Genomic DNA, 16,980 nt, shown 5'->3' with positions numbered 1-16,980 from the left:
TGCGTAGTAGGCAAATCTATCTGCAGCAAGTGTCACCAATTGCACAAATATGAGCACTGAGTTTCCAAACTTAAGCAGTGCCTGGAGTCACTGTAGTGCATTGCAAGGCACATAGCTATGCGGTTTGCAAGTATAGGAAGGTGGTCACACTGCAGATTAGTAGCATACAGGCAGTGAGGTAATGGGTGACGACTGGCGTCACAATAAACAGGCAGGTTGTTTTGAGTACTGGGAATCTATCATACCTGCTAATCTATTGATGTGTAATGAGAAAGGGCCAATTAATGATTAACAAGAGGTTGGAAAGTATGGAAGTACCAAGTGACCTAGGTGACCTCATTGACAAGTCACTAAGGGCTGACATACAAGTGCAGAAAGCTACTTGGAAAGCTAATGGAACGTTAGCTTTTGTGGAAAGAGGATTTGATTACTGGAGTAATGAGATCTTGCTTCAATTTTATAGGGGCTTGGTCAGATTGCAATTGGTGTCCTGTACGTAGCTTTGGTCTCTCCCTCTCAGGAAAAATATAATTGCCATAGAGGGAGTGCAACAAATGTTCACCTGGCTTGGCAGAATTATCCAATGAAGTGATATTAGTAAATTGGGCTTGTATTATCTGGAATTTTGAAGATTAAGAGGTGATCTCATTGAAACTTATAAAATTTTTAAAGGGATAAACAGGGTAGTTGCACGAGATGTTTCTCCTGGTTGGGGAATCTCGAACTGGGGGCATATTTTAAAAATAAGGGAGATGCCACTTACTCCCTGGATGAGGAGAATGCTTTTCACTTGGCAGATTGTGAACCTTTGGTATTGTCTACGACAGAGGGCTGTGCAAACTCAGTCTTTGAGTATGTTTAGGAGTGATAGATTTCTGATTACAGATAATATATAGGGTTGTGCTGATGAGGTGGGTAAAAGGCATTGAAATCTTTGATTGGCCAGAATTGTATTGAATGGTGGACAGGCTCAATAGGCTCAACAGCGTACTCTTGAACCCATGTTCCTATTAAAGTGTTAACGAACATCCCACTGAGCTTTTCTATGCAAATTTAATATATATCTTTAGAAACTTGTCCAATAACCTTTTGAATGCTGTAGTAAATTTAAAATCTACAACATAAGCTGGTGATCTACCACGCAGGGGTAAATAATCCTCTATGTAGTATCTCCTGAAATATAGGTCAAAGAGGCAGGGATGGAGCCAGTGAAGGTGAGTGTAGGTAGGGAGGGGATAGGTCAGTCCATGGAGGACGGACAGGTCAAAGGGATGGGATGAGGTTAGTAGGTAGGTAATAGGGATGCGGCTTGAGGTGGATGGAGGGGATAGGTGAGAGGAGGAACAGGTTAGGAAAGCAGGGACGAGCTGGGCTGGTTTGGGGATGCGGTAGGGGGAAGGGAGATTTTGAAGCTTGTGAAATCCACATTGATACCATTGGGCTGCAAGGTTCCCAATGTGGATTTCACAAGCTTCAAAATCTCCCTTCCCCCTACCGCATCCCCAAACCAGCCCAACTTGTCCCCGCCTCCCTAACCTGTTCCTCCTCTCACCTATCCCCACCTCCCACCTCAAGCCACAGCCCTACCTCCTACCTACTAACCTCATCCTGCCCCCTTGACCTGTCCGTCCTCCCTGGACTGACCTATCCCCTCCCTACTTCCCCACCTACACTCACCTTTACTGGCTCCATCCCTGCCTCTTTGACCCGTCTGTCTCCTCTCCACCTATATTCTCCTCTATCCATCTTCGATCCGCCTCCCCATCTGTCCTTATTTATTTCAGAACCCCATTCCCCTCCCCCATTTCTGATGAAGGGTCTCGGCCCGATATGTCAGTTCTCCTGCTCCTAAGATGCTGCTTGGCCTGCTGTGTCCATCCAGCTCTACAACTTGTTATCTCAGATTCTCCAGCATCTGCAGTTCCTATTATCTCTGTGACTATTTCCATATGGATTCCCAGCCATTCCTAAACTTTATGATGAACTAAATTTTTCTGGGACTATTACCAAAATTCCATTATTGCTATAATGAAATACGTGAATTATTAAGAGGCTAAACACGAATTAAATCAAGGGATAGAAAGAAGGAATAAATTATTGCAAATTAGGCATGATAACAGGTCAATACTTAAAATAATTTTATTTGTTAAACCACACAAATTTTTGAAGAGATGCAGAAACTGGTAACCAAACGGAATGAGAGGCTGGATGAACACAGCAGGCCAAGCAGCACTCAGGAGCACAAAAGCTGATGTTTCGGGCCTAGACCCTTCATCAGAGAGGGGGATGGGGAGAGGGAACTGGAATAAATAGGGAGAGAGGGGGACGCGGACCGAAGATGGAGAGTAAAGAAGATAGGTGGAGAGAGTATAGGTGGGGAGGTAGGGAGGGGATAGGTCAGTCCAGGGAAGGCGGACAGGTCAAGGAGGTGGGATCAGGTTAGTCGGTAGATGGGGGTGCGGCTTGGGGTGGAAGGAAGGGGTGGGTGAGAGGAAGAACCGGTTAGGGAGGCAGAGACAGGTTGGACTGGTTTTGGGATGCAGTGGGTGGGGGGGGGGGGGGGGGGGGGGGAAGAGCTGGGCTAGTTGTGTGGTGCAGTGGGGGGAGGGGGATGAGCTGGGCTGGTTTAGGGATGCAGTAGGGAAAGGGGAGATTTTGAAACTGGTGAAGTCCACATTGATACCATTAGGCTGCAGGGTTCCCAGGCGGAATATGAGTTGCTGTTCCGGCAACCTTCAGGTGGCATCATTGTGGCAGTGCGGGAGGCCCATGATGGACATGTCATCTAGAGAATGGGAGGGGGAGTGGAAATGGTTTGCGACTGGGAGGTGCAGTTGTTTGTTGCGAACTGAGCGGAGGTGTTCTGCAAAGCGGTCTCCAAGCCTCCGCTTGGTTTCCCCATTTCCCCAATGTAGAGGAAGCCGCACCGGGTACAGTGGATGCAGTATACCACATTGGCAGATGTGCAGGTGAACCTCTGCTTAATGTGGAATGTCATCTTGGGGCCTGGGATGGGGGTGAGGGAGGAGGTGTGGGGGCAAGTGTAGCATTTCCTGCGGTTGCAGGGGAAGGTGCCGGGTGTGGTGGGGTTGGAGGGCAGTGTGGAGCGAACAAGGAAGTCACGGAGAGAGTGGTCTCTCCAGAAAGCAGACAGGGGTGGGGATGGAAAAATGTCTTGGGTGGTGGGGTCGGATTGTAAATGGCGAAAGTGTCGGAGGATGATGCGTTGTACCCGGAGGTTGGTAGGGTGGTGTGTGAGATCGAGGGGGATCCTCTTAGGGCGGTTGTGGCGGGGGCGGGGTGTGAGGGATGTGTTGCGGGAAATAGGGGAGACGCGACCCAAGACATTTTTCCATCCACACCCCTGTCTGCTTTCCGGAGAGACCACTCTCTCCGTGACTCCCTTGTTCGCTCCACACTGCCCTCCAACCCCACCACACCCGGCACCTTCCCCTGCAACCGCAGGAAATGCTACACTTGCCCCCACACCTCCTCCCTCACCCCTATCCCAGGCCCCAAGATGACATTCCACATTAAGCAGAGGTTCACCTGCACATCTGCCAATGTGGTATACTGCATCCACTGTACCCGGTGCGGCTTCCTCTACATTGGGGAAATGGGGAAACCAAGCGGAGGCTTGGAGACCGCTTTGCAGAACACCTCCGCTCAGTTCGCAACAAACAACTGCACCTCCCAGTCGCAAACCATTTCCACTCCCCCTCCCATTCTCTAGATGACATGTCCATCATGGGCCTCCTGCACTGCCACAATGATGCCACCCGAAGGTTGCAGGAACAGCAACTCATATTCCTCCTGGGAACCCTGCAGCCTAATGGTATCATGTGGACTTCAACAATTTCAAAATCTCCCCTTCCCCTACTGCATCCCTAAACCAGCCCAGTTCGTCCCCTCCCCCCACTGCACCACACAACCAGCCCAGCTCTTCCCCCCCACCCACTGCATCCCAAAACCAGTCCAACCTGTCTCTGCCTCCCTAACCGGTTCTTCCTCTCACCCATCCCTTCCTCCCACCCCAAGCCGCACCCCCATCTACCTCCTAACCTCATCCCACCTCCTTGACCTGTCCGTCTTCCCTGGACTGACCTATCCCCTCCCTACCTCCCCACCTATACTCTCTCCACCTATCTTCTTTACTCTCCATCTTTGGTCCGCGTCCCCCTCTCTCCCTATTTATTCCAGTTCCCTCTCCCCATCCCCCTCTCTGATGAAGGGTCTTGGCCCGAAACGTCAGCTTTTGTGCTCCTGAGATGCTGCTCGGCCTGCTGTGTTCATCCAGCCTCACATTTTATTATCTTGGAATTCTCCAGCATCTGCAGTTCCCATTATCTCTGGTAACCAAATGGTCACTGTCTGATCAATTCAAATCTGTTATTGGTTTGTTTGCATTTAAGATTATTCTAGGATTTCGTTCAGTGTAATTAAGATTGAATAGTATAAACTTGTACCTTTCAGAAAGCAAGAAAATATTGCAAATTATTTTCAATTAACTTCTCGTTAGAATACTCCTATTGTAGTATAGTTGAAGGACAGCAGAGGGCAGACTTTTAATTTCAAAAACATAGCCTATAAAACTATCCTTTGTATACATACTTAGTTACTAAAGCAGTTTGGGTTTGTACAGTAGTATATGAAGAAACAAACAAACATTGGAGTTTGACTCTATCTAGCAAACAAAGCAAAGGCATTTCTTACATGTATATGGTTATATTTAGATATACTTGAGGCATTGGGAGGGTCCAAAAACTGCAAGGACCCCCATTTAACTTCAGCAGAAAGACCTGAGACAGCGGTCTTTCTCCACTGTGCTTTGGCGTCAGCTGCTCCAAGCTTTATTGAGTCCCTCATCACCTAGTCCTGGACCTTGGGATGTGCTAGTCTGCAACGTTCAGTCAAAGTCAACACCTTGCTCTGGAAGACTGACATGTTTGGGCAGACCAAAGGGCATCTTTCACTAAGTTGATGATCCTCCAGGTACAATCAATGTTTGTCTTGGTATGTGTCCCAGAAAATAGACTGAAGAGCGCAGAGTCCTGTGTCACTCTGGATGAGCATTGACAAAAACCACTGCATCTTTCTTCAGACATCCTTTGCAAAGTCACATTCCAGCAGATGTGTCACAGTGTCTACCGTCCCCTGCAGCTACTTCAAGGATGATGTGCAGTGGTGCAGACAGTCCAGGTACACATGAAGGATCTCATAGGTACAGCCCTGTTCACTAGCAGCTAAACAATGTCTTGGTGCTTGTTGGAAGTTCTGGTGATGAGGTATTCTGCCAAATGATTTTGACAGTCTACTCAGAAAATCACTGACCAGGATCTGCTCTCCCCTTTTCCTGCAGGGTCTTGAGGAAACTATGTACTGATCACTTCCTGATGGACTTGTGGTCATTGGTGCTTTTCTTTGCAAATTTCTCCACAAAGAATAGATAATACAGAATAGTCCAGCTACTTGGAGCGTTCTGTGGCAACAAGGCCAGACCGGTTCTTTGCAACACCAGAGAGAGGTAGCACCTCAACAGGAAGTGACACTTTGTTTGCATATTCAGGGTCTACGCACAGCTTGATGCAGCCACATATAAAGGTGGCCAACAGGTTGAGGGCAGAATTGGATATGTGCTTACCCCCAATCCAGAGCTTTGTACATGGTCTCTCTATGGACATGGTCCATCTTACATCTTCAGATGAAGTGAAGGGTGGCTCAGGTGAATGCAATGGCTCATCTTCTGGGAAGGAGACAAACCTGCACGATGTACAATAACAGACAGAGTGCCTCACTCCTGATGACCAGGATTTTACCCTCAATGGAGAGGGAGTGGTGCTCCCAGAAGACCAGTTCCTGCCTCACCATGGCAATGCGCTCCTCCCAAGATTTTGCACATGCTCTGGCCCATCCGAACCATATTCTCAGCACCTTCAGGTAATCTGTACTGACAATGAAAAGGATAAAGGATTAGTTGGCCCAGTTCCCAAAAAACATGATCTCTCTTGTCTTGATTCACCTTTGCTCGTGAGGCCAGTTGGATCTGGTCACAGACACTCATGAGTCTGTGCACTGATAGTGGATCTAAGCAGAAAATGGTGACATTATCCATGTACAGGGAAAATTTGACTTGCAGGCCTCCATTGTCTGGAATAGTCAGCCATCTCAGGCTCACATCCTTCTTGACAGACTCGGCAAAAGGTGTTAGACAACACACAAACAAGGCAGGAGAGAGTGGGCAGCACTGCTTGACCACGGATCTGATTGGGAAGCTGTCTGATTCCCATCCATTAATTGAGACTGCACTAACAATGTTGGTGTACAGCAGTCGGATTCAGTTGCAGATTCCCTCCCCAAAGCCTGTCTTGAACAGCACATCCCACATATGGGTGTGTGATATCCTGCCAAAGGCCTTCTCCTGGTGCAGGCTGATGATGGAGTCAAGCAGGGCTGCCCACTCTCTCCTGCCTTGTTTGTGTGTTGTGTAACACCTTTTGCCGAATCTATCAAGAAGGATGTGAGCCTGAGATGGCTGACTATTCCAGGCAATGGAGGCCTGCAAGTCAAATTTTCCCTGTACATGGATAATGTCACCATTTTCTGCTTAGATCCACTATCAGTGCACAGACTCATGAGTGTCTGTGACCAGTTCCAACTGGCCTCAGGAGCAAAGGTGAATCAAGACAAGAGAGATCATGTTTTTTGGGCATCCAGTACCTTGTCCTTCACATAGGCGATCTTATCCCTGAGGAGTGTAAGGCTTTCAGAGATCAGTATAGTACAAGTTTGGTCTGGATGAATCATTGATCCCACAGGAGACTGACACGGTTGGCTATGTGGGTTAACCATGGGAAATACACAGTTACAGACATCGGCTACGGGCTTGAGTCTGCCTGGGATGCTTTTTGGAGGTGCAGTGTGGACTCAATGGGCTAAATGGCCTGTTTCCATACTGTAGGGATTCTATGATTCTATGACCTTAGATGGGATTTTGTAACCTACATTCAGCAGTGAAATGAGTTACTAATTTCCAATTTCCTCCCTCTTCCCCTTCCGCTTGTAGATGAGAGTGTGGATCTTTATGAATTGTACCTGCTACTTGATAGGAGCATACTGTTGTACACCTCCAAAAGGTCCTGGCCAATTATGTCTCACTGAACTAGATAAAACTTGGCTGGTAAGCCATTGCTTCCAGGTATTTTATTCTTTTCAAAGGACTCGAAGGCCTTGGTCAGCTCATCCAGAGAAAACAGCTGAAGCAGCCTCTCCCATGTGCTGATATCTAGGGCCTCCGTGATAAAGGATAGGAATGACTGGGAGACTGTGCTGTCTGAGGACTTCGTGTCATACAGTCTGGCATTAAAGATTTTGCTGATTCTCACGATGTCATCCTGTGATGACACTACCCAGCAATCTTCTTCATTCAGATTGCTGATCACAGTGGTTTCCCTGCATATTTTCTGGAAGAAATAACATGAACATATCTCATCCTGCTCCATGGTGCAGACTCTGGACCAGAAGATTATCTTGGAGGCATCTGAGGTAAAGAGTGGCTCTTCACCTGCTGGAGATCATCTGTGACATCAATTCTCATTGTCTGCAGCAGGAGTTGGTTCTGCATGCTTTTCTAGAGTTGGACAGTCTTCCACATCCCTCTCCCTTGCCTGTGAGAATGAAGAACTCCTTGAAATTCCCCTTGACTGTCTCCCACCAGTCCACTTGAGACTCAAAGAGGGCTTCATGGTTCTCCAACCTGTGTAATCCCTTTTGAGGTCTTCAGTGTTTTCATATTTAACTTCCACATTCCATTGCCAGCCATTGTTTGTCCTGTTGAAGGTCAACCAGCAGGATACAGTGGTCAGAGAAGAACACTGGATAGACATCAGTGGATCTGAGCGAGAATGTGCAAGACATGAACAGGAAATCTATCCTTGGGCGACTAGACCCATCTGACTGTGACCAGGTGTATCGACACTGCTTTGTCTGCAGGGATTGTGAAAACGTCATGCAGCCTGGTGACTGTAACTCTTTCCATCAGGATTATGGACGTGGTACTTGGCTTGCTGTCAGTCACTCCAGACCGTCCATCTGTATCAATGATGCAGTCAAAGTGTCTGGCCAGAATGGCTGGCCTGAACATTGCCAGCTGCAGTGGGAGCTGCGGCAGAAAGACTAGCTGTTTGCTCTTTATCATCAAGGCATACACGTTAATTAGACTTGGGCAGTATTTTTGGACATAAATGTCTGCTGTGAGGAGGTGCCCACACACCACCTCCTAACATCAGAGATGGTAAAGTTGCCTCCTCCAGGCAGAATACCGAGGCTAGAGAATCAGCTATTGTTTCCCCTCCCGACCATATTGATGACGCATCGGCCCATAACGTTGAGCATTTCCTGTAGCTGCTGAGATGCAGCATCCCACACCTGTGCAGAAACACTAAGTCCACTTTAACATTGGGCCAGTAAGCCAGCATGGGAACATATTATGTATTAGACTGAATGCCATGCATGATAATACTGAGAATTTTAAAACCACTTTCAGAGTTGAAAGAATTATCTGTGGACCCAAAGTCCATTCATGTACGATGCTGGGAAATTCCCTGCATCCTTTTGACCACCATGAAGCTGCTTCTTTCCATTTTGCTGGAAATGGAGGTTTGATGTGATTTTGTGGTTGTTTCTTACTGGTATTCATTCCCCTGCATTGTTTGTTTCCTCCTCCTCCACTGACTCCATCTCTTCAGGTGGAGTTTGGGTTGATTGCTATTCCTCTATGCTGGCTAGCCTTTTCTTCGTGCCTGCTTGTCTCTCTTGCTAGTTGTCCCTTATTTGAGTTTTCTGGCTGGAGGGTGGCACTTTACTGTCCTTTGTGGGTCTATGGCACACGTTGTCACTTCCGACCATCTGAGTGTATGTGGCCCCTCCACGTCTTGGGCAAGCCTTCTATAGGTGGCCTGCTTCCCCACATAGGTTGAAGCTCTTGGTCTCCTTGCAGTTCTTGGTCAGGTGTCCCTCCTGTTCCTGCAGAGGGTTATTTTACAGTCTGTTGCTATGTGCCCTGACCTCCACAGTTTTGGCAGTCTCAAGGCTACCTCAGGTACGACAGGTAGCTTCAAGCTGTACATGCCTGCTGCTGGCACATAGGGGTCATACATTTGGATTGTAACAACCTAGCTCCTCTGTGCATGGTGAACAAATAGTTGTGCTGCAGACAGAAGGGAGAGGGGACCTTCACCTGCTTTCTCCTCAAGTACCTTCTAGGAAATGCTCACATTGCTTCTTGATCCTGGAGGTCATGTCGAGGTAGCACTGGCTGGGGAAATCCAGCAGACAGAAAATAACTGCTGCTCGGGACCCGCTGGAATCTAATAGGGCTCTCTACATGAAAAAGGTCTGATTGACTGCTGATCCTTTCTTTGCCTTCTTCACAGTCACCCTGATTGCAAGACTCCCTGGCCTGGGGCATGGGCACTAGCAGAGACCATTGCTCTGTTTGGTTGGTTATTGAACTGGTGTTAGGACAGCAGAAAGCAGACAGGCAGCTAAACCATTTCAATGCTACTTGCAAGTGCTGCTGTGCAACCATGAGGGAGGTGTGTGACCATTGCCCCTTCATCAGTTTCTGAGTAATGTTTCCACCTTAATGAAAAACACTTAAGAAATTATGTTTTAAAAACACTTGACATTGGTTTGGTTTTTACCCATTGTATCATGACCACTGTAACAGTGCATTTTTTGAAATATTTTCAATATTCTGCTATTTTTAATCATACCACAATTATTAAAAATCTTTCCAAAACTATTTAACAAGTTAATTTCCTGCAACGTTTTTTGACTCCTGCCAATGAAAGATCTTCAGAGTGAGGCTGATTTAAAAAGAAAAGTCATAATGTTATTTATTGTAGTTCAATTTGATTATTTCTTTTTATTTAATATTATTGATTGAGCTAAAAGTTTATTGAGTAGTAGCTGGTAAATTATTTTCCTTGGGAATGCTGTCGGAGCAACAGCCAATAAATGGCTCTCAATGCTAATGGCGAGAGCAATTTAAGACTCTTAGTCAACTCCAAATTTTCAATTAAATTTTCTGATATAGGAACTACCAGCTTGATAAGTTAGTGAAATAAGATTAGGATGTATTGAAAATTAGAAAATTTGTTGTATGGGTTTGGTGATTTAATTTACTGTCACATTCAAAGAAATACATTACAGGAAAATGTGCCTCCATCATATGTTAAATGTTGTGACCTCATGGCATGTGTTCTCATTTTCCAGTTTCTAGGACATGTTAATTTATTTTTCACACAACTTTTAAAACATAATTTCTTAAAATGCAACATGCTTTCACAAAAAATGCAGTTGTTGCTGTTATTCCTCCTAATACAGAAAAAGAACCAATTAAACGATTTGTCTTGGAAAACTCTGGAATTTAAAATGATTGATTAAATAGTTCATTCATAATAGGTTATAAAATATAACTTTGAAACAATTATAAATTTCTAACCAGGAATAAAGAAGACTTGAGAATCCTGTCCTTTTCTTGTCTTGTAAATGTAAAATATTCTTGTGGTATAATATGTTCCACATTCAGAGACCTGCACTTGAATCATGGGCACTCTGGCTTGTCACAGATGCAGAGCCGATGTCAGATACAGCACTGTGGAGTTGAGTTGTGTAACAGATGTTTTGTATTTCAGCACCTTTTTCTGACTTATAGCAGAAATGCATTGCAAGATGTTCTGGAGATGTCTACAGTTTTTCACTTGGAAACTCTAGGGTGAGCATCTTCTGTTGTCTAAAAATAAGAAAAAAATGAGTTGTTTATGTGTATGATTCTGCCAAGAGAAGTCAAAATTTTGTTAGAATTAAAGTGGGAGGCAAAATCCATCACACAGATTAAGGAATGATTAGAACACATTTATTTTCTTGATGTGAATCTGTAATAGACTTAATGACATTGTGGATTAATTGGCTTGATTACTGATGAGCAGCTGTATTAATATTTGTGAATCCTGTGGAATATGGCTGTTATGATAACATTTAATGATCTGTACTTAATCAATATAACTGACAATAACATGTTTAGTCCTCTGATCTCTTTCTCATAATTGCCAGTGAAACTTCATTAGAGATAGGAACTGCAGATGCGGGAGAATCCGAGATAACAAGGTGTGGAGCTGGATGAACACAGCAGGTCAAGCAGTATCTTAGGAGCAGGAAAGCTGATGTTTCGGGCCGAGACCCTTCATCAGAAATGGTGGGGGGGGCAGGGGGGAAAGAGGGCTCTGAAATAAATAGGGAGAGAAAGGGAGGCGAATCGAAGGTGGATAGAGGAGAAGATGGGTGGAGAGGAGACAGACAAGTTAAAGAGGCAGGGATGGAGCCTGTAAAGGTGAGTGTAGGTGGGGAGGTATGGAGGAGATAGGTCAGTCCAGGGAGGACGGACAGGTCAAGGGGGTGGGAGGAGGTTAGTAGGTACGAAATGGGGGCGTGGCTTGAGGTGGAGATAGGTGAGAGGAAGAACAGGTTATGGAGGCGGGGACGAGTTGGACCGGTTTTAGTGAGTTACAGCCTCCGACCTCATCGTTCCCCAACTCTGCACCACCCGCTTCTATCCCCTTCCCAAAATCCACAAACCCACCTGCCCTGTTGACCCATTGTGTCTACCTGCTCCTGCCCCACCGAACTCATCTCCACCTATCTGGACTCCATTTTCCCCCCTTCGTTCAGGAACTCCCTACCTATGTCTGTGACAGCATCCCCGCCCTCCACCTTCTCCAGAACTTCCAATTCCCCAGTCCCCAACACCTCATTTTTACCCATGAATATCCAGTCCCTATATACCTGCATTTCCCATACAGATGGCCTAAAGGCCCTCTGCTTCTTCCTGTCCTGCAGGCCTGACCAGTCCCCCTCCAGTGACACCCTCATCCGCTTAGCCGAACCCGTCCTTACCCTCAACAACTTCTCTTTCAATTCCTCCCACTTCCTACAGACAAAGGGGGTGGCCATGGGCACCTGCATGGGCCCAAGCAATGCCTGTCTCTTTGTAGGTTACATGGAAAAAAATCCCGCTTCCCTACCTACACTGGCCCTAAATCCCACCTCTTCCTCTGTTACATTGATGATTGTATCGGCACCGCCATGTGCTCCCACGAGGAGCTCGAACGGTTCATCCATTTCACCAACACCTTTCACCCCAACCTGAAGTACACCTGGTCAATCTCTAACACCTCTCTCACCTTCCTGGACCTCTCTGTATCCATCTCGGGCAACCACCTAGAATATGATATTCATTTCAAGCCCATCGACTCCCACAGCTACCTAGAATACACCTCCTCCCACCCACCTACCTGCAAAAATGCCTTCCCCTATTCCCAATTCCTTCGCCTCCGCTAAATCTTCTCCCAGCATGAGGCATTCCACTCGCATACAACTCAGATGTCCTCCTTCTTCAAGGACCGCAACCTCCCCCCATCGGTGGTCGAGAACGCCCTTGACCATGTCTCCCACATTTCCTGCAATTCATCCCTCACACCCCATCCCTGCAATAACAACCAAAAGAGTATTCCCCTTCATCCTCACGTACCACCCCACCAACCTCCAGATCCAATGCATCATCCTCTGACACTTCTGCCATCTGCAATCCAACACTGGCACCAAAGACATTTTTCCCTCTCCACCCTTGTCTGCATTCCGGAGGGACCACTCTCTCCATGACTCCCTTGTCCACTCCACACTGCCCTCCAGCCCCACCACACCCGGTACTTTTCCCTGCAACCATAGGAAGTGCTACACTTGCCCCACACCTTCTCCCTCATCCCCACACCAGGCCCCAAGAAGACTTTGCACATCAAGCAGAGGTACACTTGCACATCTGCTAATGTGCTATACTGCATCCACTGTACCTGCTGTGGCCTCCTCTACATTGGGGAAACTAAGCGGAGGCTTGGGGACTGCTTTGCAGAACACCTACACTCAGTTCGCAATAAACAGCCGCACCTCCCAGTCACGAACCATTTCAATTCCCCCTCCCATTCCTCAGATGACATGTCCATCCCACGCCTCCTGCAGTGCCACAATGATGCCACCCGAAGGTTGCAGGAACAGCAACTCAAATTCCACTTGGAAACCCTGCAGCCCAATGGTATCAATGTGGATTTCACAAGTTTCAAAATCTCCCCGCCCCCCCAACTGCATCCCAAAACCAGCCCAACTCTTCCCCACCTCCCTAACCTGTTCCTCCTCTCAACTATCCCCTCCTCCCACCTCAAGCCGAACCCCCATTTCCTATCTGCTACCTCATCCCGTCCCCTTGACCTGACCGTCCTCCCTGGACTGACCAATCTCCTCCCCACCTACACTGTCCCTGACAGGTTCCATCCCTGCCTCTTTGACTTGTCTGTCTCCACTCCATCTATCTTCTCCTCTATCCATCTTCGATCTGCCTCCTCATCTCTCCCTATTTATTTCCGAACCCTGTTCCCCTCTCCCATTTGTGATGAAGGGTCTAGGCCTGAAACATCAGCTTTCCTGCTCCTAAGATGCTGTTTGGTCTGCTGCGTTCATCTAGCTCCACACCTCGTCATCTAAACTGGGAAGCTCCTTTCCATAAGCAGGCTGGTCACCAACTACTCCAAATAACATCCATCGCAAATGTATTATATGTGATGCCTTCATCATAGTATCTTCAACAATAAAGCAGTAGACAGTACTAATAAAGAATGCTTTGTTTGAACGAATGACCAAAGAACATGGTAGAATGCAAATGAAAAGAACTACGCAAAATTGTAGGTAAGGGACTGATCGATGCAACCAAATAATTATTGATAGCAGTTATCACGAAAATTGAATTTCACGGTACATAGAACATAGAAAAGTACAGCACAGTACAGGCCCTTCGGCCCACGATGTTGTGCCATGGAATAATCCTAATCCAAAAATCATTAACCCAGCTGTGGGTAATCTGTCAATAAATGGTTTTAATTGAGGACAATCCTGGTCGACATCCATCATGCAAAAGATGCAAATTTCAAAGACAGTTGAGGTCTTTCTCCCTTAACTTTCCTATGGCCAGTGCTGGACCTGGTCACCAGGAAATTTGGGAAAGTCTTCCTCACCCCTGAATAATTTTACATTTCAAACTGCCCTGAAAACCTGCAGGAGGGAGGCCAAGAGATATAAGGTGAAGTCTCCAATGTGGAGCTTATGGCCCATATTAAACTAGCTGCAAAGTCTCAGAAACTCTATTGTAGTTGCACACCTATTTCAGGTAAGGTGATAGAATTTCATGGCTTTGAATTTGCAAGAAACTGTTTTTAGTGAGGCTACATCTTCAGTGATTAATTAGTAAATTGCACTCTTAGAACTAATATATATACACAAATACAAATTAACAATAGTAATGATTTGAATGTTATATGTCACTCAGCAAAGCCCCGAGTTATGCGACACAGAAGCCAAGACAAAACGTTTTGATACGTCTGCTTTCAACAATTCCCAGGTCTACAGTGATGCCATACTAAGCTCCAGGTTATTGTAACTTGCTCAATTTTTTCTCCCTATTAGGAATACGCCACATATCACTTTGACAGCTCAGGCATGACTGGAAGTCTGCAAAAGGACTTGCCACTGGCACATTCCTAAGTCAAACTATTCTGAGTTGTGGTATGTTTACACATCCAGTAACTTTAAACTCATTGGCTACCCGCATAACATCACTCACTTCTTTTGTGCCTTGAAATATACAAAACACCAAAAACAAGTGATTGCTGACTTTTTTGTTTTGCTCATTTTGAAAGACATTTTAAAATGAAACTCAGACAGCAAGCCCAACATTTTAAAGCAGACATACACAGCCACATGATCTTTTTTTCTCAAAACCATGCTCGTGCATATTTCATTTGGCACAAATCTGACTGGATAATACTAGAGTTTTCAACTTGAACGTTTATGTTTGTTTAAAAGAAACTAGTAGTCCTCTGATTAAATCATTAACCTCCACTTTCCGATCAGGCCATTTCCCTTTTAACCACATTACCTAAAGTGTTCAATGCAGCATTTATTAACAACAAGAAAGCCAAGTTTTCACATTAGGTCAAATTGTTCCAGATATATTTGGTATCACAAGTAGAAATCATTTTTTACAAACTCAGTGGTTACATACCTCAACAGTAATAAAACAGCTACTTCCGTGGACACAACTGCATCTGCAGGAAACCAAAACTTCACAATTTCATTTTACATAATCATTTTGCAATACTTTTGCTGTTGGCACAGATGTCAAAGGGGCATAGTTTAAACAGTCTGTGTTTAATGCAAGTTGCTTAAAGTCACAAAACTGTGTGGATTTAATTTTGAGTGAAATACAAATTTTTTTAAAACTAATTTTGTTTGAAAAGGGAGTGTCAAATTGAACATAATAGGAAAAAATGGCCATAAATAGAAAATTTAATGCCATAACAAAATGGTTTCACACTGACTGTATGATATATGCCAGAAACACCGCCTCAATAAGATAAGCCCAGCACTGAGAGACTCATAAGCAACACCTTGTTTGACAGTTGACACTTTAACTGGCATCTGCTGGGAAGCCATTTGCACATGCGCTGACGCCGAGCGTTTGACTCAACCCAAACCCTTCGCTTCCCATTATCCTCACGTCTGGTTGGTTGCTCTACGTCGACCAGATGGACGGAATTGTCCATTCCGAGCTCCTAACCGGCCTGTCAATCAGCTGACGGCCAACAGGTGCCCGAACGACCGTTAAGAGGCGCGGCATCGTGGAAACGCCGTGCTTGGATTGGTCACTGTGGCTGTCAGTCAAAGTTGTATGGGCGTCAGGAATGGTCGGCGTGGCGGTGGGCCGAGTGGCGTCAACACTGTACAGTTGTTGCAGGAGACGGTCGGCGAGAAGCTGGCTTGGTGGGTGTTAGGGAACCTGAGGAGGGAAGTGAAGTGGATATACTTTTATTATTTTTATTTTAAACACCTTCCCGACCCCGTTTTCTTACTCCCCTTCCTCTTGACTAAAGTTTTATTTTGTTTACGTTGTAGTTCGAAGGGAAGGGGGGGGGCATAAGGGTAAAAGTAGTTTCGGTCGTCAGCCGTCATGGGCCTGAGGAAGAAAAGCAAAAATCCTGCCGTCTTCAGTCATGAGTTCGTGATCCAGAACCATGCGGACATCGTGTCGTGCGTCGCGATGGTGATTCTGCTGGGGCTGATGTTCGAGGTAAAGGAAGGATTCATGAGTGGTCACGTTGACAAAAACGGCAGAGGCCCTGACTTGAATAGAAATATTCCCCTCGCCAACCTTGCGGGATTCAAGGAGGGAAAATATCCGGACCTGGGCTGACGAGAATGGTTGTCTCCAGGTGGAATGGGCTAGGTGTATACTGAGGTAGCCAGCCTTGATCCGTTAAGATTATTGATGTTTTAGAGGCGTTTCATGGGTTCGTGGACTCTACCGCTTTCCCCAAAGTGCTTTTTACTCTTACTGAACTTTAATATCATAATTTTAAAAACCAAAGTAGGTGGTTTGTTTTGTTTTGTAAATCGCCATGAAATATCAGTAAGAGTACAGCTCAATTTGTACCGATCTTATTGTTAATGGAATTTGAAATTTCAAAAATGAAGCCTTCAGTGAACGCTGAATTATTCCTCTACAAAGGAAATATTGTCAGTGAACAATTGGGTGACTTTGTTGCTCGGTAGTTGTCATTGGAAGTTAAAATCTCCTTTGTGCGTAGTTACTGATACTGGCTCGAGTCAACCACACGATCAGAGTTTCTATGTGATTGAAGCCGGATTTTTTTTGGTTTGAGAAATAAATGCTTCCAACGTCTGCCAACATATTGTCCGACAACCAAAGGGATGATTTCATTTATGCTCCGTTTTCTTCAAGCTGGAGACAAATTGTTTTAAGCTTTACTATGGCAAAGTGAATCATCTTTGTCACAAGTGTTATGCCCCAGTGTGCCT

At 45.7% G+C, this 16,980-nt stretch overlaps 1 protein-coding gene and 1 long non-coding RNA gene across 3 annotated transcripts in view; one reads left to right on the top strand and one right to left on the bottom strand.

Moving 5' to 3' along the window:
- Window positions 1-5,875: 5,875 nt before the first annotated feature.
- On the bottom strand, window positions 5,876-15,267 carry LOC125461243 (uncharacterized). Its single transcript, XR_007249440.2, has 3 exons — window positions 15,167-15,267; window positions 10,505-10,795; window positions 5,876-5,942 (listed from the first exon to the last, which is right to left on the bottom strand). It is a non-coding gene; the product is annotated as an uncharacterized LOC125461243 (long non-coding RNA).
- Window positions 15,268-15,835: 568 nt separating this feature from the next.
- LOC125461363 (translocating chain-associated membrane protein 1-like 1) overlaps window positions 15,836-16,980 on the top strand; it is a 101,073-nt gene continuing 99,928 nt past the window's right edge. The window contains exon 1 of one of the 2 annotated variants that reach the window (XM_048550057.2): window positions 15,836-15,924. Coding sequence is in view for 1 of the 2 variants with exons in the window: in XM_048550056.2 (XP_048406013.1) it covers window positions 16,112-16,231 (120 nt within the window). In the remaining variant the exon portion in view is untranslated. Of the gene's footprint in view, window positions 16,232-16,980 lie in introns of both variants that reach the window. The other variant, XM_048550056.2, reaches the window with a different exon arrangement.

The sequence above is a fragment of the Stegostoma tigrinum genome, chromosome 19 (genome assembly GCF_030684315.1).
Source record: "Stegostoma tigrinum isolate sSteTig4 chromosome 19, sSteTig4.hap1, whole genome shotgun sequence".
Classification (NCBI taxonomy): domain Eukaryota; kingdom Metazoa; phylum Chordata; class Chondrichthyes; order Orectolobiformes; family Stegostomatidae; genus Stegostoma; species Stegostoma tigrinum.
This window is presented reverse-complemented; position numbering and strand designations above follow the sequence as displayed.